Consider the following 27,002-nt stretch of genomic DNA (forward strand, 5'->3'; position numbering starts at 1 on the left):
AAAGGGTACAACAAAAATACCTTTTACAGGAAACACAATCAGGAAAGCATAAATATCCAGTATAATGTGATTCACGATCTATAAGATAGCTTTTTACTTTTTGACAATGTTCACAAACATAGCTTCCTGCTGTACAGGTAGCCTACAGTCATGCCAGAGGAACAAACAGATTGTATCTCAAAGGATGCCTGAAGTTCCAGTTCCCAGAGAATTAATGTAACTAACGACACAGCCAATCAGAAGAAGAGCATGATTGAAGGGCGGTTCAACCCTTTAGATAATTGGGATTTATATCTGGGGCAGACCTTAAGCCTGACCATCCTCCAGTGAGTTGAATCTGTGAAGTGATCTGAGGCATTAGTGATCATCTCAGAAAGGTAAGACACTGACTATGAACGGCAGAACAGAAAGTGGGGTTCGCTAGGTGTTTTGGGAGACTTAAGATCATAAAGAAGAAAAATATAACCTAAGTATCAGCAGCACTCCATGTAGGTAGAGTGGGGTAGATAGAGATGGTAAAGAGGAAACCAAGTTCTTTCTAGGTCTGTGTTTTACATGGTCCTCTTAACTGAAAGGCTGATTTTTTTCCACAGAGTTGCAGCTGGTTCTCTGAAGATATCTCTTGCACTAACCCACAAATGTATCTTTTTAATTTACAGGTGCAGATGATATTTATCTATCAGTTCCTATGGGGAGTGATGCTTTAGAAATCCAACAAGTACAGAATAATAAATCCCATTGTTGACTTGCTATCATATTCCTCTTTTTCTGATGGTTTTGACTTTTTATTGCTTGTGTTTTTTAATGTGACATCATTCTTGCATAGGTAATAAGTGAGAATTTCCTCAAATAGTGCCATGTTTAGACCTAAAGAATAGTAAATGATTCTTTGCTCATTCTTTATAGATGATATTTCACAAAGTTGCACTAACAAAGAGAGGGTTAAAATGAAGCCCACCACTTGCTGTATATTAGAATGGCATATGATGACATGTGACCCCAACTCTTGAGTTCACCTTGAGATAAAATCCAATACCACACGATAGAAGTTCTCCTTGGCAAAATTATAAGAGATATACTGAAACACTTGTTTCTCAATGTGAATGGAAACCTTTTTGAAACAAGAATGGGAATACCTAAAATTTACAGTGCTAGAATTCTGGGTATATGTTTTTCACTTTTCATTTTATCTAGTAACCATCACTGTGTGACTCAGTTGGAAAACATCCTAGACATTTTCTACACTCTTTTGAAAAGTATTTGGAGAAATAACATTAATTATTTTATTAACCATGAAAGGCTTAATTTCTCAGAAAGAAGCAAAAAGACATTTTTAAAAAACTCTGTAGTCATGTCTTCATTTATCTTCTATATATAGGTTGAGACATGACTCCTGCTGTCTTCTTCGTTATCCTGTGCTTAGGGGTTGTGTCAGGTGCTTCAGCATTTGATCTTAGTTTGAATGAAAAATGGGAAGACTGGAAAAAGGACTATAAAAAGTTATACAGTCCGGTTGGTATCCAAGAAATTGTCCAGGGGCGCAGAGTAAATGTGTATAGGTATATGGGAGGTCATATGTGTCCTACCACAGCCACCACAACCGCTGAGAATTTACCTAACTAAATTCACTGTGAGCACAGGATGTTCAGACTCTTTTATGTTGAGATCCCTATCTTTGCCTCTAGTCAGGTTGGACTTGTAGTCAGTATGGTCAGCTTATGCAGAAGTTTAACTAGAAAGAATTCCCTCCCATTATATTGTCATCTAGGAGGAAGAGATTCTGAAGAGAGCAGTATGGGAAGAAAATGTGAAAAAGATTGAACAGCACAACAGGGAAAATTCCCTGGGGAAAAATACCTTCATCATGGAAGTAAATGAATTTGCTGACATGGTGAGTATGACATGGATTGCCTCACACTGTGTTCTCTTGACATCTTTACATAAAGTCTTTTTATAATAGTCACTTCTATTCTTTTTATTGAAGACTGAGGAAGAATTCAAGGACACATTATCTGGGTTTATATTGCCAGTTCACAATACGGGGAAAAGTGTCTGGAAATGTGCACTTCGTAATATTTTCCCTAATTCTTGGTATTGGCGAGATGCTTTGCCCAAATTTGTTGATTGGAGAAATGAAGGCTATGTGACTGATGTGAGGAAACAGGTATGACAGTGTCACATGCCTCTCTTCCTCTTCTTTCTAATCTTCTTCCTCCTCCTCCTTTTCTGCTTTCTTCTACTTCTCTGCTCCTCCTGATTTTTATCTTTGTTGCTTTTGCTTGCTTTCTTGCTTGCTTACTTGCTTTTTTGAGACAGGATTTCTCAAATTCAAAAACTTTGGTTGCTCTGAAACTCAGTTGGAGACAATGCTGGCCTTGAATCCACAGAGATCCATCAGCCTCTGCTTCCGGAGTACTGGGATTAAACACATGTACCATCATGCCAGGCTATGCCCATTTTCTTAAACTACATGAATGACAAAATAGGACATGTCTATGTATTCAAATTGAATGTGGGGGAATTGGCAGTCATTTTTTAAATAACATTTTTCTCTTTTTAAAGCTTTATACATTTTACAGTGTATATTGGTCTTAGCAGTCTGCCATATGTATTCCCCAACTATTACTATCTTCATTTTATGTAGAATACAAGCTCACTTCAATTATTGGTCATTAATATCCCATAAAACTAGTAACTCCCACTCAAATGTGAGTGTGTGTGTGTGGGGGGGGTGTATGTGCTTGCATGTGTATGTGCATATGTGTGTGTGCATGTGTGTGTGTGTGTGTGTGTGTGTGTGTGTGTGTATTGGAGTATGTGTATACTTACAGCATCCAATTTCTCTTAGGAGACTGATCACTCTTTCCTGTGGATTTATCAACTTCCAGTTTCATTTTCATTAATTATTATGCTGTCTATGTTGTTTCTTGAGTTAGTATTTGTATATGAAAGACCATATTTTTTCCTCTAATTAGGGAAGCTGTAATTCTTGTTGGGCTTTTCCTGTGACTGGTGCCATAGAAGGACAAATGTTCAAGAAAACAGGCAAACTGATCCCACTGAGTGTGCAGAACCTAATAGACTGTTCTAAACCTCAAGGCAATAGAGGATGCCTTTGGGGTAATACATACAATGCCTTCCAATATGTTTTTCATAATGGAGGTCTGGAGGCTGAAGCAACCTATCCATATGAACGAAAAGTAAGTAGACTTCCTAAGTTGTCATTTCAGCTCACCTTGTAAGTAGGTGACAATTTTAGAGATCATACACTATCTTCAGAGCTTAGATTACATGGTAGAATCTCTTTATACACTATCACTGATTTTTTTATATAATGTTGGCCACAGTTTTTGGTGTAATGATATCCATATAAACTTTTTTCTTTCATGTACATGGAGAATATGGAAACATTTGTACACATAATTCAGAACTCTGTGTCACCCAATTTCTTATGAATAGGATGACTTATTGGTTGTAATTGAAGAGAAAAGAACTTATTTTTAGTTCCTAAACATGCGGTAACATTTTACTGCCCAGGATTATTTTTAAAACTCCTTACTTATATGTGCTCATTTGCAAAGTACAGGGTGATGTGGTTGTGACTCTTGCTTCCAGGCGGTAGAAGGAAGTAACTGAGTTTCCACTTCTTCATCTTTCAAAGGAAGGACTATGCAGGTACAACCCTAAGTATTCATCTGCTAACATCACAGGATTTGTGGTCCTCCCAGAAAGTGAAGATGTCCTAATGGATGCTGTAGCAACTAAAGGGCCCATTGCTACTGGAATTCATGTTGGCTCTGGGAGTTTTAGATTCTACAAGAAGGGTTTGTATATTTCTTCATATTTGAAAATATGAAGAAACACTTGTGACATACCTACACTGTGACATGTTCAAAGATCAGCTGTTATGTAAAAGATATAATGTAAAGGTTTGAGTTTTGGATTTTACTCAAACTCATGCAATACTTTTGAGTACTGAATTTCATCTGACATGAACCTCTGCATGAAAGTTAATATGACACACTTAATAAAAAATCACTGGCTTCCTAAATTTTCAACAGAACTTTTACATATGTGATGAGACAGTTTGTCTGAAATCAAATTATTACCAAGCCTTTGAATTAAGTTATTTATGCCCTGTAAGTTTAATTTGACATAGATCTAGTAATAAAAATACATAATATCAAGAGGTCATCTCATATTTTTATAGAGAATGGTAATCACCAAATCTCACTAATTTTATTTTCTTGGTTTTTATAAAACATGTATATGTGTGTATATGTGAATATTTATGTATTATGTATATACATATATGTGTGTGTATGTATACACACACACACACATATATATATAAGTACATATATATTACTGATATATGTATATATATTCTTATGAAAAATTCAGAAATCTCATTATTTCCTTGTAGTTTATATGATTTCAGGGATCTTTGAAAATGCCTCCCTGTTGTCAGTGGCAGCACTCACTGTTATATATCTTTGCAACTTATGTCATTTTCCATTTTATCTGTCAGGTATTTATCATGAGCCAAATTGCAGCAGTACTGTGAATCATGCAGTTCTGGTAGTTGGCTATGGGTTTGAAGGAAATGAAACAGACGGCAATAACTACTGGCTGATCAAGAACAGGTATAAACTGACAAAAAATCCATATTTAAAATTCCAGGGGTTAAAGAGGTGGTTTAGTGGTAAGAGCCTGGACCCTCTAAAAGGCAATTCATGAAGAGACTTAAAGTTGCAGTCATTATTTTGATACACATCCTGGATAATTTTGACCCAATTATGGTAAACAAATTTTATTCTTGTTTTTCCATGTACATGTGTGTGGTCAGTCTGCCCATATGCATGTCTTTATGCACATGTGTGTGTGTGTGTGCAAGTGCACCTGTGTGGAGGCCTGGTTTTAACATCAGTTGTTTCTCAATCATTATAAAACTTCCATATTGGGGTAGTGTTGCTGGCTAATCTAGGAATCTATAATTTATTCTATGTAGCCATATTTCTACATGTATACCTTGTGTCCATATACTAAATACATTTATTATAGGCACAGGACAATGTCAATTTGGTTTTTAATAACCTTGAAGTTGAGCTCCACTCATTAAATTCTGATCTTTCCTATGACTCTAAAAGCTCGCTAAATATATACTATTGTGAATTTCTCATTCTTTATCTGGTTTCTAGGTTGTTATTGTTATGTTATTGGCATCAGTCTTGTCTTGGGTAAAACATGTTTTAGCTTTGATGCATGTATGTATAAAAATTCCCATTCTCAGCTGTAGTTTTCACATCATGTTAGAGGGACCACTTGAAACTCGGGAGTAGATATTTTGCTTTCTCTCATACTTCTGTTATGTTTTCCTCTTGGCAGTTACTGTAGTATGTCTATCATGTGGCATTATTTCTACTAAATGTAATATGTGATTTCTTTCAGCTGGGGAAAACAATGGGGAATGGGGGGGATATATGACGATCGCCAAAGACAAGAACAACCACTGTGCAATTGCTTCATTTGCCCAATACCCTACTGTGTGAGCAGCCTGATGGTCACCAGGAAGCATGTAGCCTGAGACTTAATTTCCAGAAATGTGTCTTCCACTTCAGTGATCAGCCTCTGATGAATATGTTGAACTCTTACAGCCCACAATATTTACATTGTGATGTGAACTCTGGGAGCTTACAAATAATATTTGACATGAGCACTGTAACTTTTCCTTTTACTAATGAATGCTTATGTTTCCTAAAGCAACTTTAATTTCATGATTAATGGATATGCAAATAAAAACCTTTAAAAATTTAATTTTCTACCTTTTATATCTATTGGGCAGTTACTTTTTGTGATAAGAAATTCAACTCACCTTAGAGTTTGGATTGAGTGTTGGTCTCGTATTCAGGAGAAAAGGTGGGTTGATCCTCTGGGATAGATGCTTTCCTTCATTGGCTGTTGTTTGAATGCAAAGTTCTATATATCTTCAGAAACTCTTCTCTGAAAGACTATGTGATAATTTCTGAATTGGACATTTTCAGCTAACACAAATTCACCCTTTATATACTCATAGCCCTTCTGTAAAATGAAAGGTCACCATGTACTACTGCTTTGTGTTGCTCTGTGGCTCTTCCTACTCCATGACTTCAAATGTGTATTAGCTTCCAATAAGCCAAGAAACCTTATTACAGTAGGCTTTGCTAAAGACATCAAAGCAAAAGTACAGCCAAGGACTTGAAAAGAGCTTGTACACATCTTATAGATCCCCTTATAAAAGATATGAAGAAATTAAAGAAGACAGAAAAAAAAACAAAGGAAATGCATAAAACATTTTAACACCTAAATGTAGAAAGAGATTCAATAAAGAAATCTCAAAATGATGGAATTCTGGAAATGAAAAAATTAGGCATTAGAACATGAACCTCAGAGGAAATCTTACCAATAAATAATTATGGAGAAAAGTAGTATCATTTTCATTAAATTATATTACTTATGTTCTAAAAGTTGTTCTCACTTCCTATTTTCTCTCCTTGAGTTCTTCACCAAATGGCCTCTGGGAGAATGCTTGCCCACACACCCACTCACCTCCACCTCACTCTATCAGCATTCTTCTTCCCTGGGATTCAAATTTCCACAGGATTAAGAGCATCCCGGACCCCATGGAGGCCATACAAGTCAGTCCTCTGCTATACATGTGCCCAGAACCCTAAACCAGCCCATGTATGATTCTTGATTTTGGCTTATTCTCTGACAGCTATGAAGGGTCATGGTTAGTTGACACTGTTGTTCTTTTTATGGGGTTGCAATCCCCTGCAGCTCCTCCATTCCTTCCTCTAACTTTTTTATGGTATCTGACTTTAATCTAATGGTTGGCTGAAAGTATCTGCAGTTGGCTCCATCAGTTTCTGGTAGAGCCTTTCAGATGTAAGCCATACCAGTCTCCTGTTTGCACAAACAGTGTGGCCTCAGTAGTACTGTCAGGATTTGTTTTGTGTACATGAGATAGTTCCAAATTTGGGTTGGTTACTGGTTGACCTGGGTTTCAGTTTCTGCTCCATTTTTTCCCTGCATTTCCTTTAGACAGGACTAATTCAAGATGAAAACTTTTGAAGATGGGTAGGTGGATCCTGCTTCAAATGGGATCTATGTCTCTCTACTGTGGTGGTCTCTTCTGGTTTCATAACCCCAGTGTTGTGTATTTTGTCTAATGTCATCATCATTGAGTCCTGGTGGCCTCTCACATCTCAGATCTTTGGGACTGTCTAGCAGTTTAATCTACCACTTAATTCCTTCCTTCTGGCACTTTGGGTATCCCTTTTGTCATTCCTGTGACTGTTTATGCTTGTCCCAGGGAGTGGCACTATAAAAAGGTGTGTTTTTTTGGAGTAGGTGTGTTCTTACTGGAAACTGAAGTGACTACTGAATAAAATTGGTAAAGTCAGAAATTTAAGGTGGTGCTAAAGACATTCTAGATTGAATGAAAAAGTAATACTCAAGTAATCTAAGCTTACAGGGAAATATTAAAGCTCTTCAAGTAGAAAAGTTCATACCACAAAATGCTTTTACAGAGATGTTGGAGCAACATCATGCTACAAACTTCATAACCTAAATGAAAGCATTAGAAGCAAGAACTAACACTCTAAAAAATTTAATTTCAAGAAATAATGAAACCAAAAGGTGAAAGCAGTAAAATTGTAAAATAAATAAAATAAATTTAAAAAATCAATGAATCAAAACTTGATGTTGGAAAACATCAAGAAAATGGACAAAACTTTAACTAAGTTTTCTAAAAGATACAAAAATCCAAATTAAAATTTCACATAAAAGGCAGAACTTAAAAAGTTATCTGAAATATTCAGATAATCAGAAGGACATAGTTTAAAGCCAGCACTTCACTAAAAAGACAAGTTTAAAAACTGGAAAATTTTCTTGACATGTTGTCATTTATTAGGTTATGAGGATCAGGCTGGAATTTAAACAGACCTGTAGCCATTTCTGAAGTAGAAGCATTCTTTAAGTTCTCAAAACTGAAGGAAAAATAGAGACAAATATCTCAAGATTTCCAAATAAAAATTAATGCATGTTCTCCCCAAATTGTACTACAAACTATAAACTGGAGAAATATTGTCAGTTCATTTCATGAGATCTTAATTACCCCGAGTTAAACAATATAAAAACATTAAAAAGGAAAATACCACAAACCAATTTCCCTTATGAACACAGAGGCAAAATATTTACAAATTAATGCAAAAACATAGATACAGGGCCATTTCAGTATATGTAAACCAATAAATGTGATCAATTACATAATCAGACTGAAATGCAAAAACCATGTGGCCATTAAATGAAGAAAGAGGCTTTGACAATAATGCATCACCTTTACCTTAAAAAGAAGGAAGTACCATGTAGAATAGGGATAAGAGATATCTTTCAACATATAAATGCAGTACTTAACAAACCATTGCCAAATTTAAAGAAGATAAACTTCTTTTTTAAGTCTTTGTCTGATTTGGGTATAAGAATAATTGTGGGTTCAAATAAGAATGCCTGACCAATTTCACTGATGAATACAGGTGCAAAAATACTGAATACAATTCTTGCAGACTGAACCCAAGAACACATCAAAATGATCATCCACCATGGTCAATTAGGCTTCATTACAGTGATGAAGGGATGATTCATTATATGGAAATACACCAATGTCTTCCACCACATAAAATAACTCAGAGAAAACAAAATGTAAGTTATCATCTCACTAGATTCTGAGAAAACATTTGACAAAGTTTAATATGCCTTCATATTAACAGTTTTAAAAAGAATAAGAATTCAAGGCCCATACTTACATATAGTAAAAGCAATATAACACAAAGCAGTAGCCAACATCAAACTAAATGGAAAACAACTTGAAATAATCCCATTAAAATCAGGGAATAAACAAAGCTGCCTACTTTCCCACTACCTATTCAATCTACTAATAGAAGTTTTAGCACAAGCAATTAGACAACACAAAGAAGTCAAAGAGATACAATTGGAAAGGACGAATTTATCTTTTTACTATTTGCAGATGATAAGATAGTATACTTAGTGACCCCAAAAATTCTACCAGAGAACTCCTAAGCTGATAAACAACTTCAGCAAAATGACTGGATATAAAATCAATTCAAATCATCAGCCTTCTTCTACTCAAAGTATAAACAGACTGAGAAAGAAATTAGGAAAATGACACACTTCAGAGCAGTCATAAATAATATGAAATAACTTGTTACTTTAAGAAAGCAAGTGAAAACTCTATATGACAAACACTTCAACTCTCTGAAGAAAGAAATTGAAGAAGGTCTCAGAAGATAGAAAGATCTCCCATGTTCATTGATTGACACAATCAATATAGTAAAAATTACCATCTTGCCTAAAGCAATCTACTGATTCAATACAATCCAAACCAAAATTCCAATTTAATTATTCATGGAGTTAGAAAGAGCACTTTTCAAATTCATTTGGAATAAAAAAAAAAAAGCAACCCAGGATAGCAAAAACTATTCTAAGCAATAAAAGAACGTCTGGTGGAATCACCATAACTGACATAAAGTTGTATTACAAAGTAATAGTGATAAAAGTTGCACGGTATTGGTATATAGACAGGCAGGCAGATCAGTGGAATTGACATGAATGCTGCAATATCATTTTCAAACCTAATTGTCAATTTGTTGCCATATCCTCTTCAACCCAAATAAACATATTCATGTAAATACAACTCAGTAATTAGGAAAACAAGCTGCAAATCTATTTTGGGCAGATTTACCACTACACTCTCTATTCCCTTTCCTAGGAGAACCCTTTTCACTTTCCATTAGCTTTCCTACTATTCCTATTCATCCTCTCCTTTTTTTCTGACATCTCGTCTTCCCTTTTATGCCCTGACTCCCCCTCTTATGTTTCCTTTCCTTTTTCTCACCTCCTATCCCTGTCTAATCATGTATTGGCTTAACATAAATCTACAATTGAAGAGTCAGAAATGGAATTCCCAAAGCTTTAAAGACTGGTGAGAAGGAGATCTGGGCAGCCAGGGAACAGAGAGATCACTGCCGAGTGTGCACAGAAAGCGCACCCCTGCCCTGGCTGATCCAGGGACAAGGAACCCAGCACTAGGACTTCTGTTCCCACATGGCTGATTTGGGGCTCATACAAAAGGCTGGTCTTTAACAACAACAAAAACAAAAAAAGCCCACATACATATGGAAACTAAACAACACTCTGTTAAACGATAGCAGGGTCAAAAAAGAAATAAAGAAAGAAATTAAGGATTTTCGAGAATTCAACGAAAATGAAAACACAACATACCCAAACCTATGGGATACAATGAAAGCAGTACTGAGAGGAAAACTGATAGCTCTGAGCGCTTCCAAAAAGAAACTGGAGAGAGCATACATCAGCAACTTGAAAGCACAGCAAAAAGCTCAAGAACAAAAGGAAGCAGATGCACCCAAGAAGAGTAGACAGCAAGAAATAATCAAAATTAGGGCAGAAATAGACCAAATAAAAACAAAAAAAAACATTGAAAGAATCAACAAAGCCAAGAGCTGGATCTTTGAGAAAATCAACAAGATTGATAAACCCCTAGCCAGACTAACTAGAGGGCAAAGAGAGAGTATACAAATTACCAAAACAGAAAGGAAAGTGGAGACATAACAACTGACACTGAGGAAATTTAAGAAATCATCAGATCTTACTACAAAATTCTATACTCCACAAAGATGGAAAAACTAAAGAAAATGGATGAATTCCTAGACAGATACAAGACCCTAAAGTTAAACCAGGACCAGGTAAACCATCTAAATAATCCCATAACACCTAATAAAATAGAAGAAGTCATCAAAAGCCTCCCAACATAAATAAAGCCCAGGTCCAGACGGGTTCAGTGCAGAATTTTATCAGACATTTATTGCAGACATAACACCAATACTCTCCAAACTATTCCACAAGATAGAATCAGATGGAATACTACCTAACTCATTTTTTGAGGCTACAATAACCCTCGTTCCTAAACCACACAAAGACCCTACATGGAAAGAGGACTTCAGACCAATCTCATTTATGAACATTGATGCAAAAATACTCAACAAAATCCTTGCAAACTGAATCGAGGAACACATCAAAACGATCATTCACCATGACCAAGTAGGCTTCATCCCTGGGATGCAGGGATGGATTAATATAAGGAAATCCATCAATGTAATCCACCATGAAAACAAACTCAAAGAACAAAATCACATGGTCATCTCACTAGATGCTGAGAAAGCATTTGACAAAATCCAAAACCCCTTCATGTTAAAAGTCCTCGAAAGAAGGGGAATCCAAGGTTCATACCTAAACATAATAAAAGCAATAGACAGCAAACCAACAGCCAACATCAAACTTAATGGCGAGAAACTTGAAGCAATCCCACTAAAATCAGGGACTCGACAAGGCTGCCCACTCTCCCCCTACCTATTCAACATAGTACTGGAAGTCCTGGCTAGAGCAATTAGACAGCAAAAGGAGATCAAGGGGATACAAATCCGAAAGGAAGAGATAAAAACATCACTCTTTGCCGATGACATGATAGTGTACTTGAGTGACCCCAAAAATTCCATCAGAGAACTCCTACAGCTGATAAACAAGTTCAGCAAAGTGGCCGGATACAAAATTAACTCAAACAAATCAGTAGCCGTCCTATACTCAAAAAACAAACATGTAGAGAAAGAAATTAGAGAAAAGGTACCCTTCACAATAGTTACAAAAACTATGAAATACCTTGGTGTGACTCTAACTAAGGAAGTGAAGGACCTGTATGACAAGAACTTCAAACCTCTAAAGAAAGAAACTGAGGAGGATCTCAGAAAATGGAAAGATCTCCCATGCTCATGGATTGGAAAGATCAACATCTTAAAAATGGCCATCCTACCAAAACCAATCTACAGATTCAATGCAATCCCCATCAAAATTCCAACCCAGTTCTTCATGGAATTGGAAAGATCAATGTGCAATTTCATATGGAATAACAAAAGACTTAGAATAGCGAAATCCATCCTCAACAACAAAAAAACATCTGCGGGAATCACTATCCCTGACCTCAAGCTATATTACAAGGCAATTGTGCTGAAAACTGCGTGGTACTGGTACAGAAATAGGCAAGTGGATCAATGGAATAGAATAGAAGATCCAGAAATGAGCCCTCATGTATATGGTCACCTGATTTTTGACAAAGGAGCCGTAAACATTCAATGGAAAACGGACAGCCTATTCAACAAATGGTGCTGGTCCAACTGGTACTCAACGTGCAAAAGATTGAAAATAGACCCGTTCTTATCTCCTTGTACAAAGCTCAAGTGTAAGTGGATTAAAGATCTCCACATTAAACCAGATACACTGGAACTATTAGATGAGAAAGTAGGGAAAACCTTAGAACACATAGGCACAGGAGAAAATTTCCTGAACAAAACACCAATGGCTCAAGCTCTAAGGTCAAAGATTAACAAATGGGACTTAATGAGATTGCAAAGTTTCTGTAAGGCTAAGGACATCGTCAAGAAAACAAAACGGCAACCAACGGAATGGAAAAATCTTTACCAACACCACATCAGATAGAGGCCTAATATCCAAGGTGTAAAAGGAACTCAAAAAGCTAGACACCAGAGAATCAAATAACCCTATTAAAAATGGGGTACAGAGCTAAACAAATCATTTTCAGTTGAGGAACACCGAATGGCCGAAGAACATCTGAGGAAGTGCTCGACATCCTTAGCCATCAGGGAAATGCAAATCAAAACAACCCTAAAATTCCACCCCACACTAGTCAGATTGGCCAAGATCCAAAACTCAGATGACAGCAGATGCTGGCGAGGCTGCGGAGAAAGAGGAACACTTATCCACTGTTGGTGGGGTTGCAAGCTAATACAACCACTTTGGAAATCTGTCTGGCGATACCTCAGAAAATTGGATATAGTACTACCTGAAGACCCAGCTATTCCACTTCTGGGCATATACCCCAGAGACACTTTAATACACAACAAAGATATATGCACCACAATGTTCATAGCGGCTCTGTTTATAATAGCCAGAAGCTGAAAGGAACCCAGATGTCCTTCAGAAGACGAATGGATACAAAAATTGTGGTACATATACACAATGGAATACTACTCAGCCACCAGAAACAATGACTTAACCAAATTCTTAAGAAAATGGCTGCATCTAGAGAAGATCATCCTGAGTGAGATAACCCAGTCACAAAAGAACAGACATAATATGCAGTCACTGATAGTGGGATGCTAACCCCAGAGGCTTGCACTCTTCACAGACTGTATGAAGTCCAAGAAATAAAGAAAACAAAAAATATACATATGTTCACAAATTAAGAAGGCTTTCACTATTTCCATGTTGCGTTTTGTTTTGAATGTACTTTACGCTTTGCAACTAGTACGTTTTCAATGCATACTGTCAAGCCCTTGAAAAAAATCAAGTACTGACTAAGAAACATATTCACATCGTTTTATGTAAAATTTATTTAAATGTCTGAAAAAACAGTACTGACAAAAATGTATAATTTTAAGCAAAAAATGTTTAAAATCTTTACATTTATCTTTGTTTTTCAAAATAAAGTTGTTAATAAAAAAAAGAAATAAAAAAAAAAACATCACTTTTTGCTGATGACATGATAGTGTACTTGAGTGACCCCAAAATTTCCACCAGAGAACTCGTACAACAGATAAACAAGATCAGCAAAGTCACTGAATATAAAATTAACTCAAACAAATCAGTAGCCTTCCTATACTCAAAGGACAAACATGTGAAGAAAGAAATTATGGAAAAGGTACCCTTCACAATCGTCACAGAAACTATGAAATACCTTGGTGTGACTCTAACTAAGCAAGTGAAGGACCTATATGACAAGAACTTCAAACCTCTAAAGAAAGAAACTGAGGAGGATCTCAGAAAATGGAAAGATCTCCCATGCTCATGGATTGGAATGATCAACATCTTAAAAATGGCCATCCTACCAAAAGCAATCTACAGATTCAATGCAATCCCCATAAAAATTCCAACCCAGTTCTTAATGGAATTGGAAAATCAATGTGCAATTTCATATGGAATAACAAAAGACCTAGAATAGCGAAATCTATCCTCAACAACAAAAAAACATCTGCGGGAATCACTATCCCTGACCTCAAGCTATATTACAAGGCAATTTTGTTGAAAACTGCATGGTACTTGTACAGAAATACGCATGTGGATCAATGGAATAGAATAGAAGATTCAGAAATGAGCCCTCATGTATATGGTCACCTGATTTTTGACAAAGGAGCTGTAAACATTCAATGGAAAAAGGACAGCCTATTCAACAAATGCTGTTGATCCAACTGGCACTCACCATGCAGAAGAATGAAAATAGACCCTTTCTTATCTCCTTGTAAAAAGCTCTAGTGTAAGTGGATCAAATATCCCCACATTAAACCAGATACACTGAAACTATTAGATGAGAAAGTAGGGAAAACCTTAGAACACATAGGTACAGAAGAAAATTTACTGAACAAAACACCAATGGCTCAAGCTCTAAGGTCAAAGATTAACAAATGGGACTTAATGAGATTGCAAAGTTTCTGTAAGACTAAGGACATTGTCAAGAAAACAAAATGGCAACCAACAGAATGGGAAAAGATCTTTACCAACACCACATCAGATAGAGGCCTAATATCCAAGGTATACAAGGAACTCAACAAGCTAGACACCAGAGAATCAAATAACCCTATTAAAAATAGGGTACAGAGCTAAAAAAATCAATCTCAGTTGAGGAACACCGAATGGCCGAGAAACATCTGAGGAAGTGCTCTACAACCTTAGCCATCAGGGAAATGCAAATCAAAACAACCCTGAGATTCCACCTCACACCAGTCAGATTGGCCAATATCCAAAAATCAGATGACAGCAGATACTGGCAAGGCTGCAGAGAAAGAGAAACAGTTCTCCACTTTTGGTGGGGTTGCAAACTAATACAACCAATCTGGAAATCAGTCTGGTGATACCTCAGAAAATTGGATATAGTACTACCTGAAGACCCAACTATTCCACTTCTGGGCATATACCCCAGAGACACTTTAATACACAACAAAGATATATGCACCAAAATGTTCATAGCAGCTCTTTTTATAATAGACAGATGCTGGAAAGAACCCAGATGCCCTTCAGAAGATGAATGGATACAAAAATTGTGGTACATTTACCCAATGGAGTACAACTCATCCACCAGAAACAATGACTTAACCAAATTCTTAAGAAAATGGCTGCATCTAGAGAATGTCATTCTGAGTGAGATAACCCAGTCACAAAATAACAGACATAATATGAAGTAACTGATATTGGGATGCTAACCCCAGAGGTTCGCACGGCCCCAGAAATAACTTACAGACTCTATGATGTCCAAGAAATGAAGAAAACAAAACAAAACCAAAAAAATAATCATGCTCAATCCTTATCCACCAAAACACATTGACAAGATTCGCGTTGCACCCTGTATTACTAGTACTGTCTGCTCATTGTAAAAAAAAAAAAATCTTTACACACCAAGAAATCTTTGACTATTTCCAGGTTGCATCTTCTTTTACCTGTACTTTATGCTCATTTTTACTGGTGGGATCTTTATCACACTATAAAGCTTTAAAAAAAAAAAAGTACTGACCAAAATGTATTGTATAATTTTATGTAAAAAATGCTTAAAATCTGTACATTTATCTTTGTTTTGTTAAATAAAGTTATTAAAAAAATAAGAATATATTGTCAATGTACTATATGTTTATGGTGTTGCCAGTAACAACATCTTTGTTGTACACACATTTGGGATATGTTAGGATGCAACGACCATTGGTGATGTGCATGTGGACTTCACTTTGGAAGAGTGGGCTTTGTTGGAATATTCCCAGAAGAGTCTTTATAAAGATGTCATGCTGGAGACCTACTGGAATCTCACTGCTGTAGGTTACAATTTGGAAGACCATCATATTAAAGAACATTTTCAAAGTTCTAGAAGACGTGAAAGGTAATTTTCATTTACAAGCTAATACAATTGTGCTTTTGAAGAAATTTTTACTTTGTCATATAAGTTTTTAAAAAAGAAACATTTTTAAAAATCAAAAAAAAAAAAAAAAGAAATTCTCAAGAAAATGGATGCATCTAGAAAATATCATCCTGAGTGAGATAACCCAGTTAAAAAAGAACAGACATAATATGCAGCCGCTGATTACGGGATACTAACCCCAGAAAGCCCTTAACACCTCAGAAACAACTCATAGACTGTGTGAAGATCAAAAAAAAAAGGAAAAAAAAAAGAATATATTTTAATTAAAATAGAACTGTATCACATCCCCCTTTTTTTCTACAGCCACTCCCAGTTTCTCTCCTATCTTTTCAAATTAATAACCTCTTTTCCTATATTATTGTTACATATATAAAAATGTGTATGTATAGGTACTTACAAATACTTAATTAGAACCTTATAAAAATATGTTTGTATACTTTTCTGCAAAAGTGCTTAAAAATCTGTACATTTATCTTTGTTTTTTAAAATAAAGTTAAAAAAAAGAATCAACAAATGGGACTTTATAGAACTTCAAAATGTCTATAAGACAAAGGCACTGTCTTAGAGAAGGGCACTGTCAATAGCACAAAACTGCAACCAATAGATTAGGAAAAGAGCTTTACATATTTTACATTTGAGAGAGGACTATTATTTAGTATATACAAAGAACACAATAAATTAGACTTCAGGAAACCAAATAACCCTATTAAAAATTGGGTACAGAGCTAAAAAAAAACTCTCAGCTGAGGAATATTGAATGGCTGGGAAGCACCTAAAGAAATGCCCAACATCCCTAGTCATCGGTAAAATACAAATCAAAACAACTCTAAGATGCTGTCTCACACCACACAGAATATCTAAAATAAAAAACTCAATTAATAGCAGTTGCTGGTGAGGATGTGAAGAAAGAGCAACACTCTTCCATTGTTGGTAGGACTGCAATCTGGTACAATAATTCTGGAAATCAGTCTTGTGGTTCCTTAGAAAATTCCACATACTACTACTTGAGGACCCATCTACATATCCCCAAATACGCTCCAAAATATAACAAAAACTAATGCTCCACTATGTTCATGGCAGCCTTATTTATAATAGCCAGAACCTGGAAAGAATCCAGATGTTATTCAACAGCTGAATGAATACAGAAAATATGGTACATTCACACAACATAGCTATTAAAAACAAAGAATTCATGAATTTGTTTTAGAAAAATGGATGGAACTAGAAAATATCATCCTGAGTGAGGTAACCCAGTAACAATAAAAAACACATTGTATGCACTCACTGATAAGTGGAGATTAGCTGCAAACCTCAGAATACCCAAGAAACACTTCACAGACGGTATGAATCTCAAGAAGAAGAATGACTAAAATATAGATGCCTCAGTCATTCTTAGAAGGGAGAACAAAATATTTATAGGAGGAAATACATGGACAAATAGTAGAGCAGACACTGAACAAAAGGCCATCCAGGGACTGTTCTATCTGGGCATCCACCCCATATGGAGCTACCAAACCTAGTCACCATTGCTGATGCCAAGAATTGTTTAGTGTGAGGATCCTAATATAGCTATTTCCTGAGAGGCTCTGACAGAGCCTAACAAATAGAGAGGTGGATGCTTGCAACCAATTTTTGGACTGAGCATTGGGTCACCAATGGAGAAGTTAAAGACAGGACTGAAGGAGCTGAATGGGTTTGCAATCACATAGGAAGCACAACAATATTAACCAATCAGACCACTCCCCCCCCCATAGCTCCCAGGGACTAAACCACCAACCAAATAATACACATGGATTGACCCAGGGCTCCAGATGCAAATATAGCAGAGGAAGAACTTGCCTTGTATCAATGGGATAAGAGGCCCTTGTTTCTCAGAATGCTCAATGTCGCAGTGTAGAAAAATAGCAGGGCAGGGAGTCAGGAGTGGGTGGGTGGTTGTAGGAACACTCTCATAGAAATAGGTGGAGGAAGATGGGATAGGGGTTTCTAAAAGGGAAACCTGGAAAGAATATAACATTTGAAATGTAAATAAATATATAATATCCATAAAAACTACAAAAATATACATCATGAGCAAAATATTTGAGGTGTTTTATGCTTTATTTGAAAAAATTAAAATGTTGGAGGGAGTGTTGACTAGTGTGTGAGCTCATAATACCTCCAATGTTGTTAGAATATATCATATTTCCATTACTAAAATATCTCAAATGCTCTGTGTAGTCAACACCATAATTTGTTCATAGCTCAGGTGTCCATTAATTGTCACTACATAAATCTCTCAGTTTAGAATATGTACTTGTAGAAGGAAGTAAGAATCAACTCTCCTGATTTCATGTTCTTTGGGCCAGTTCACCCACACCCATTCCTCTAGGAATCAGTTCCCTTAGACTGCCCATCAAGAATGAGGCTCACTCTTCCAAGAGTTTCAGTCTTCAGAGACTAAGACAGCGCACCTACTCTCATACCCCCAGGCTGGATCACACCTGCTTTGGCGATTTTGGTCAGCTTAACTGTGTTACCCAGGTAGTGTGCAGGGCCCACTATCCCCAGCAGTACAACCAGTGAAGAGGCAGGGTTACTTTTCCATTTTTCAGATTCTTCTGACCGCCACAAGTGTCAGGGGTAAGGAGAGACATCAAACCCCCACACGCTTTCTCAATTCATACACTTGGAAGGTGAGTGGAGAGACCAGCTTTCATGAACTCTCCCTCTCAGGTGGTTCAACTGCACTCTTACCATCACAAACAGATGCTGTGATTGGCAGGGAAGGTGCAGGGCCCATTCTACCAAATACTGCAACTAAGGAAAGGTGGGGTTAGCTTTACTATGCTTATATTCTGGTGGGCAGCTTTTCCAACTGTGGGAGGTGGTGATGGATCACCATCTCTGCATTCACAGCCCTCTGTAACAGACAAATAGTAGATCAAGTTTTCTACCTTTTTGACCTCAGGCTTAACCACACCCACTACCAAGGTTAGCTCAACTCTGCACACAGGTATAGACAAATGGCCTATTCTCCCAATTTCTTTCACTAGTGAGAGATGGAGCTAGCTCTTTATAGTACCACAGTCAAGTCTGTTCAGCTCCTAGTATTCTTTGTGGTCCCTGGCAGCTACCCAGACTATGGTCATCCTCATAGTCTCTAATGGTCATATGAGCCTCAGATGCCTGAATAGGAATCTGATAGGGTGGTCACTAAGAACAGGCTATTCCTGCCCATCTTCAAATCTCAAGTTTTAGCTCTGTTCATAATGTTTTAGCTACTTTACTCTCATTGAACACCACATGCTTGCACATTATACTGTCTTCCACTGAAGGCTGACTATGAGGCTAGCAGGCCCCTGGGCCACTGCCATTGCCCATGATGTGTTTTGGCAAGCCAGTGTCTATGTTCCTAAAGGTACCAAGCACCAGAGAGCAGGTCTGTAGAAGTCATTGCCATCCACAGGTCTGTCTTTCTCTTCCACTGCATGGCCTTATTTTGGTTTGGGTTGTATGTGTTCTTTCATAAAACAGCTTTGGCCACCATGCCAGGCATCAAGCTAGGATGAACAAAAGACTGCCAGGTGGTCGGATTGATATAAGAACACCAGCAACAAGGCATTACTTTGCCTATATCCAGTGGGGTTATTGTTTTCAATTTTATCTTAGTATTTTTAATTTTATAGTTATGACTAAAAAGACTGCTTGTTTATGAAGAGAGAAATAAAGGGTAGATCCAGATTGCAAGGTATATTTTGAGGAACTAGGAGGAAAGGCAAGGGAAACCATAATTTGCATACATTGTATGAAAACAAGAGTGTATTTTAAATAACAGAAAATAATATTAACCAAATATGAATAAAATATTTATGTCATTATATCATATAATAAGGAATGGATAATTATATATACATGACTTAAAATATTTCCACAGAAATAAATAAGTCATTAAACAGGATCATAATCAGCAATAAGGTTGGAGCAATAATAAATGTCTAACTAAAACAAGTCTATCACTCCACTCATAAATAAAACCAGGACCAATTCTGAGAAATCCCAATGGACCCGGGAACCATCACTGCCACACTGAAGGAAGCCCCCTGCTCTCTGAATTCTACGCCCCTTCGGCTGGCCCCTTTTCCTTAGGCAGACCACCATCTTGCCTACTTCTCTAAAGACACCTCAGTTTGAAGCCCCCCAGAAAAACAATTACAGGCAGGTCAGTAGTATGACTGTTACTCTGAAGACCCAAGAGTCAGAAAGCCTTAGAGGAGATTTGCTGCATCCAGGGTGACAGTCCTACCAGAAGACCTGCAGCAACCCAGAGACACAAGAGTCAAGCACCAGAAAGAGACACACAGACCAACTAATACCAGAGATAATCAGATAAGGAGAGGCAAGCCCATGGCCATAATCAACAGAAGCCAATATACCTTTCTAATATCAGAACCCAGTTCTCCCACCCCAGCAAGTCCTGCATACACCAATACACCTGAAAATCAAGAAGCTGACCAAAAATCCTATCTCATGAAGATAATAGTCCTTTAAAAGGGATATAAGTAACTCACTAAGAGAAAAACAGGAAAACACATAGAAACAGGTTAGAAGCCCTTAAGGAACTTTTAAATTTTTTTCTATAAATCTCTTAAGGAAATACAGAAAAACACAATCAAGCAGGGGAAGGAACTGAACAAAGTAGTCCAAGAAATAAAAGTGTAAATAGAAGGAATAAGGGAAACACAAATGGAGGCAACCAATGAAATGGAAAACTTAGGAAAGAGGTTAGAAATGACAGATGTAAGCATCACCATCAGAATGCAAGAGATAGATGACAGAATCAAGGGTATAGAAGATATCTTAGAAGATCCTGATCCAACTGTCAGAGAAAATTCAAAACATAAAATCTCTTAACCCCAAATATTCAGGAAATAAAGGACACAATGAAAAGATCAAATCTAAGAATATTCGGAATAGAGGCAAGCAAAGATTCCTTGCTCAAAGGACGCAAAACCTTCTTCAATAAAATCATAAAATAAGGGCACATGGAATAGTAGGGATACAGGGACACAGGCCTGGTGATACTGCACTGTGAGTAACCAAAGTGCAGAGGAGGCTAGGCAGAGCACTCAGAAAACGCATCTCTCTGGTTGGTTCATTGGAGCCAGAACTCTGGCATAGGAACTAGGCCTCTGCCCAGAAAGCCCTTGGGCATGGACCAAACTGGCTATTTGGCACCTGAAAGACTGGAGATCCAGGAACACAGGCCTGGTGAGACTGTGCTGTGAGTAACCATAGCACAGAGAGGACTAGGCGGAGTATGCAGAAAACACGGCCCTCCGGTTGGTTCAGTTGAGCAAGAACTCTGACATATGTCTTGGTATAGCCCGAAAATCCCGGTCTCAAGGACTAGACACACAGGCCCACAGTAAGGCACAAACGCTTGTCAGTGGGAGCCAGTGTTTTCATTGAAAAGGCAGTGCTTGAAGTTCAACTCTACAGACCCTGTTAGAACTGGATCAGAGAAGAGTCAGACACATAGGCACAGGGAGAGCAAATCGAGAATTCTCAGAAAATACAGTACCAATTGGAAAAGGGTCCATTATGGTTCAGAGAAAAAGCCAGGTCCCTGTCCGTAGTACTTAGTACCTATGGCCACAGGGCTGAACTACCAGAACATCCTCACAAGAACTCCCACATATTATCCCACAAAGACAGAGCTGAGTCACTCTACCAGTACTGACTGCTTGTCCATCAAAAACCAAACACTCAGAAGCAGTTTTCTTCCTAAACCCATGAGCCCTCAGGTACAGACCGGTACAAATAACTGACATAAAGACCATGTATAATCACAGAAAACAAGATGGTAAGAGGAAAATGAAAGAACTCAAGCAATGGAAATCAAAACAACCTGGCAACATCAGTACCCAGTTCTCCCACCAGAGCAAGCAGTGAAATGCCAAACACTTTAGAAAAAGAAGACTCAGACCTGAAATCATACCTCAAGTTGATGTTAGAGATCTTTGAGAAGTTCATGAATAAGTCCCTCAAACAAGTACTGGAGGAAAACCATAAACAAATAGAAGCTTTTAAAGAGGAAACACAGAAAAAAAAAACTTAAAGAAATACAGGAAAAAAGAACCAAAGAAATGAAGGAAGTGAAAATGGAATTAGAAACAAAAAGAAAAGACAAATAGAGACAACCCTGGAGATGGAAAACCTAAAAGAGAAATCAGAAGTCACCGATACAAGCATCTCCAATAGAATAAAAGAGATGGAAGAGAGACTCTCGGGGGCTGAAAACAACATTGAAAACATAGACAAAACAATCAGAGAAGATGCAAAAACAAAAAAGCTCCTAACCCAAAATGTCTAAGAGAACTAAGACACAATGATAATAGGAATATAAGAATATCAAATAAGAGGCATAATAAATATCTTCAACAAAATTGTAGAAGAAAACTTCCCTACCCTTAAGAATGAGATAACTATGAGCATAAAAGAAGCCTACAGAACACCAAATAGATTGGTCCAGAAAAGAAATTTCTCCCAACACATAATAATCAAAATGCAAAGTGTTCAAAACAAAGAAAGAATACTAAAAGCAGTAAGGGAAAAAGATCATGTAACATATAAAGGTAGACCAATCAGAATCACACCTGACTTCTCAACAGAGACTATGAAAGCTAGAAGATCCTGGACAGACATCATATATACCCTAAGAGAACAGAAATGTCAGCCAAGGATGTTATATCCAGCAAAACTCTCAATCACTATAGAGGGAGAGAACAAGATATTCCAGCACAAAACTAAATTAACACAATATCTTACCACAAACCTAGCCCTACAAAGAATAATTTTTGGAAATACCAACACAAGGAGAAAAACTATATCCTAGAAAAAAATCAGGAAAAGGACAAAGCAAGAAAACCAAAAGAAGAATGACACACAGACATTATTCTACTTCTAAAAGCAAAAATAGCATGAAACAGCAACCACTACCACTTAATATCTGTTAATATAAATGGACTCAATTCCCCAATAAAAAGACACAGGCTATCAGACTGGATACATAAACAGAACCTAGCATTTTGCTGCATACAGGAAACTCATCTCAGAGACAAGACAGACACTATCTCAGAGTACAAGGCTTGGAAAAAAAAAAACTTCCAAGCAAATGGTCCCAAGAAAAAGTTGGAGTACTAATTCTAATATCAAATAAAGTAGATTTTCAGTCAAAAGTTATCGAAAAACTTAAGGAAGGACAATTTTTACTCATTACAGGGAAAAATTATCATGAGGAACTCTAAATCTTCAACATTTATGCTCCAAGTACAAGACCATAAATATTCATAAAAGAACCCCTACTAAAGCACAAAAAAATACATTGCACCTCATACAATACTGGTGGGAGACTTTCACACCCCACTCTCATCAATGGACAGATCATGAAAGCAGAAACGGAACAAGGACACAATAAAACTAGCACAGGTTAGGAACCAATTAGAATTAATAGACATCTACAGAACATTTCACCCCAAAACAAAAGAATACACTTTCTTCTCAGCACCTCATGGTACCTTCTCCAAAATAAACTGTATAGTCGGTTACAAAATAAGGCTCAATATTTATAAGAAGATTGAAAAACTCCCATTCATCATATCAGATCACCATAGAGTAAGGCTGGTCATTAATAACAACAAATACAACAAAAATCCCATATACATATGGAAACTGAACAATGCTCTAGTAAATGATAGCATGGTCAAAGAAGAAATAAAGAAAAAATTAAGGATTTTCTAGAATTTAAGGAAAATGAAAACACAACATACCCAAACCTATGGGATACATTGAAAGCAGTACTGAGGGGAAAACTCATAGCTCTGAGTGCTTCCAAAAAGTAACTTGAGACAGCATACACTAGCAAATTGACAGCACAGCTGAAAGCTCTAGATCAAAAGGAAGCTGATACACCCAAGAGGAGTAAATGGAAAGAAATAATCAAACTCAGAGTAGAAATTGACCAAATAGAAACAAAAAGAACCATTCAAAGATTCAACAAAACCAAGATCTGGTTCTTTGAGAAAATTAACAAGATTGATAAACCCTTAGCCAGACTAACTAGAGGGCAAAGAGAGAGTATCCAAATTAATAAAAACATAAAGGAAAGTGGCGACATAACAACTGAAACTGAAGAAATTCAAAAATCATCAGATCCTATTACAAGAGCCTATATTCAACAAAACTGGAAAATATGGAGGAAGTGGAAGAATTGCTAGAAAGATATGAGTTCCTAAAGTTAAGCCAGGACAATATAAACCATCCAAATAATCTCATAACATCTAAATAAATGGAAGAAATCATCAAAATCCTCCCAACCAAAAAAAGCTAAGGACCAGATGGGTTCAGTGAAGAATTTTATAGGAGATTTATGGATGAGCTAATAGCGATACTCTCCAAACTATTCCACAATATAGAGTCAGATAGAACCCTAACTAACTCATTTGTCAAGGCCACAATATCCCTCATTCCTAAACCACACAATGACCCTACAAGGAAAGAGAACTTCAGACTAATCTTTTTTAAAACCATTGATGCGAAAATATTCAACGAAATCCTTGCAAACTGAATTCAAGAACACAAGAAAACATTCACCATGATCAAGAAGTTTTCATCCCTGGGATGCAGGGATGGTTTAATATACTGAAATCCATCAACTTAATCCACCATATAAATAAACTCAAAGAAGAAAACCAAATAGTCATCTCACTAGATGCTGAGAAGGTATTTGACAAAATTCAACAACCTTTCATGTTAAAAGTTGGAAAGAACAGGAATCCAAAGCCCATACCTAATTATAATAAAACCAACATACAACAAACCAATAACCAACATCAAATTTAACAGTGAGAAACTTGAAGAAATCCCACTGAAATCAGGGATTAACCAGGGCTTCCCACTTTCCCCCTACCTATTCAACATAGTACTGGAAGTCCTGACCAGAGCAAGTAGCAAGCATATGGAAATCAAGAGGATACAAATTGGAAAGGAAAAAGTTAAAACATTACTGTTTGCAGATGACATGCTAGTGTACTTAAGTGACCCCAAAAATTACACCAGAGAACTTCTACAGCTGATAAACAACTTCAGCAAAGTGACTGGATATAAATTTAAATCAAACAAATCAGTAGCCTTCCTCTACCCAAAGGAAAAACATGAAGAGAAAGAAATTAGGGAAAATATATTTATCACAATAGTCACAAACAATATGAAATACCTTCATGTATCTCTAATTAAGCAAGTGAAGGACCCGTATGAAAAGAACTTCAAACCTCTAAAGAAGGAAACTGAGAAAGATCTCAGAAAATTGAAAGATCTCTCATGTTCATGGATTGGAAGAATCACAATTGTAAAAATGGCCGTATTACCAAAAGCAATCTACAGATTCAATGCAATCCCCATCAAAATTCCAACCCAGTTCTTCATTGAGGTGGATAGTTCAATGTGCAATTTCATCTGGAGAAACAAAAGACCTAGAATAGTGTACTCCATCCTCAACAGCAAGAAAACATCGTCGGAAAGAACTATCCCGGACCTCAAGCTATATTACAAATCAATTGTGCTAAAAACTGCATGGTACAGGTACATAGATAGGCACATGGATCAATGGAATAGAATAGAAGATCCAGAAATGATTCCTCATATATATGGTCACTTGATTTTTGACAAAGGATCTGTAAACATTCAATGAAAAAAGGACAGTCTTTTCAACAAATGGTGTTGGTCCAACTGGCACACAGCATGTAGAACGATGAAAGAGACCCTTTCTTATCTCCTTGTACAAATCTCAAATGCATGTGGATCAAAGAACTCCACATTAAACCAGATACACTGAAACTATTAGAAGAGAAATAAAAAAATCATTAGAACACAAAAGAACAGGAGAAAATTTCCTGAACAGAACACCAATGGCTCGTTCTCTAAGGTCAAATATTGACAAATAGGACTTAATTAGATTGCAATGTTTCTGTAAGACTAAGGACATTGTCAAGGAAATAAAACGGAAGCCAACAGAGTGGAATAAGATCTTTACCAACCCTACATCTTATAGAGGCATAATATCCTAGGTATACAAAGAACTCAAGAAGCTTGACACCAGATGATCAAACAACTCTATTAAAAATGGGGTACAGAGTTAAACAAAGAGTTCTCAATTGATGAAAATAGAATTGCTGAGAAGCATCTAAGGAAGTGCTCGACATCATTAGCCATCAGGTAAATGCAAATCAAAACAACTCTGAGGTTCCAACTCTCACCAGTCCGATTGGACAAGATCAAAAATTTAGATAACAGTAGATGCTGGCAAAGGTGTGGGTAAAGAGGAGCACTTCTCCACTGTTGGTGGGGTTGTAAACTGGTATAACCACTCTGGAAATCAGTCTGGTGATTCCTCAACAACTTGGACATAGTACTACCTGAGGACCCAGTTATTCCACTTCTGGGCATATACTCCAGAGAAATTCCAACATACAACAAAGACCCATTCACTACAATGTTCATAGCAGTGCTTTTTATAATAGCCAGAAGCTAGAAAGAACCCAGATGTCCCTCAGTAGATGAATGGATACAAAAATTGTGGTTTATTTACATAATGGAGTACTACTCAGCTATCAAAAGCAACGAATTTATGAAATTTTTAAGAAAATGGATGCATCTAGAGAATATCATCCTGATTGAGATAACTTAGTCACAAAAGAAAAGACATGATATGCAGTCACTGGTACTTGAATACTAACCCCAGAAAGCTCTGAAAACCCCAGAAACAACTCACAGACTACATGAAGTTCATGAAAAATGAAAATAAATAACCATTATGCATAATCTTTACACACCAAGAAAACTTTGACTAATTCCA

General features: G+C 36.8%; 1 protein-coding gene across 1 annotated transcript; it reads left to right on the forward strand.

Annotated features, from left to right (window-relative positions):
• Positions 1-1,386: 1,386 nt before the first annotated feature.
• LOC308436970 (cathepsin Q-like) lies at positions 1,387-5,552 on the forward strand (the record flags this gene model as incomplete). The annotated part of the gene is given in 8 exon segments (XM_080937990.1): positions 1,387-1,512; positions 1,769-1,891; positions 1,985-2,164; positions 2,976-3,200; positions 3,662-3,824; positions 4,532-4,646; positions 5,452-5,473; positions 5,475-5,552. Coding segments are annotated over 8 exon segments (1,032 nt in total).
• Positions 5,553-27,002: the final 21,450 nt, after the last annotated feature.

This window comes from Micromys minutus, assembly GCF_963924665.1.
Source record: "Micromys minutus genome assembly, chromosome: 1".
NCBI lineage: Eukaryota > Metazoa > Chordata > Mammalia > Rodentia > Muridae > Micromys > Micromys minutus.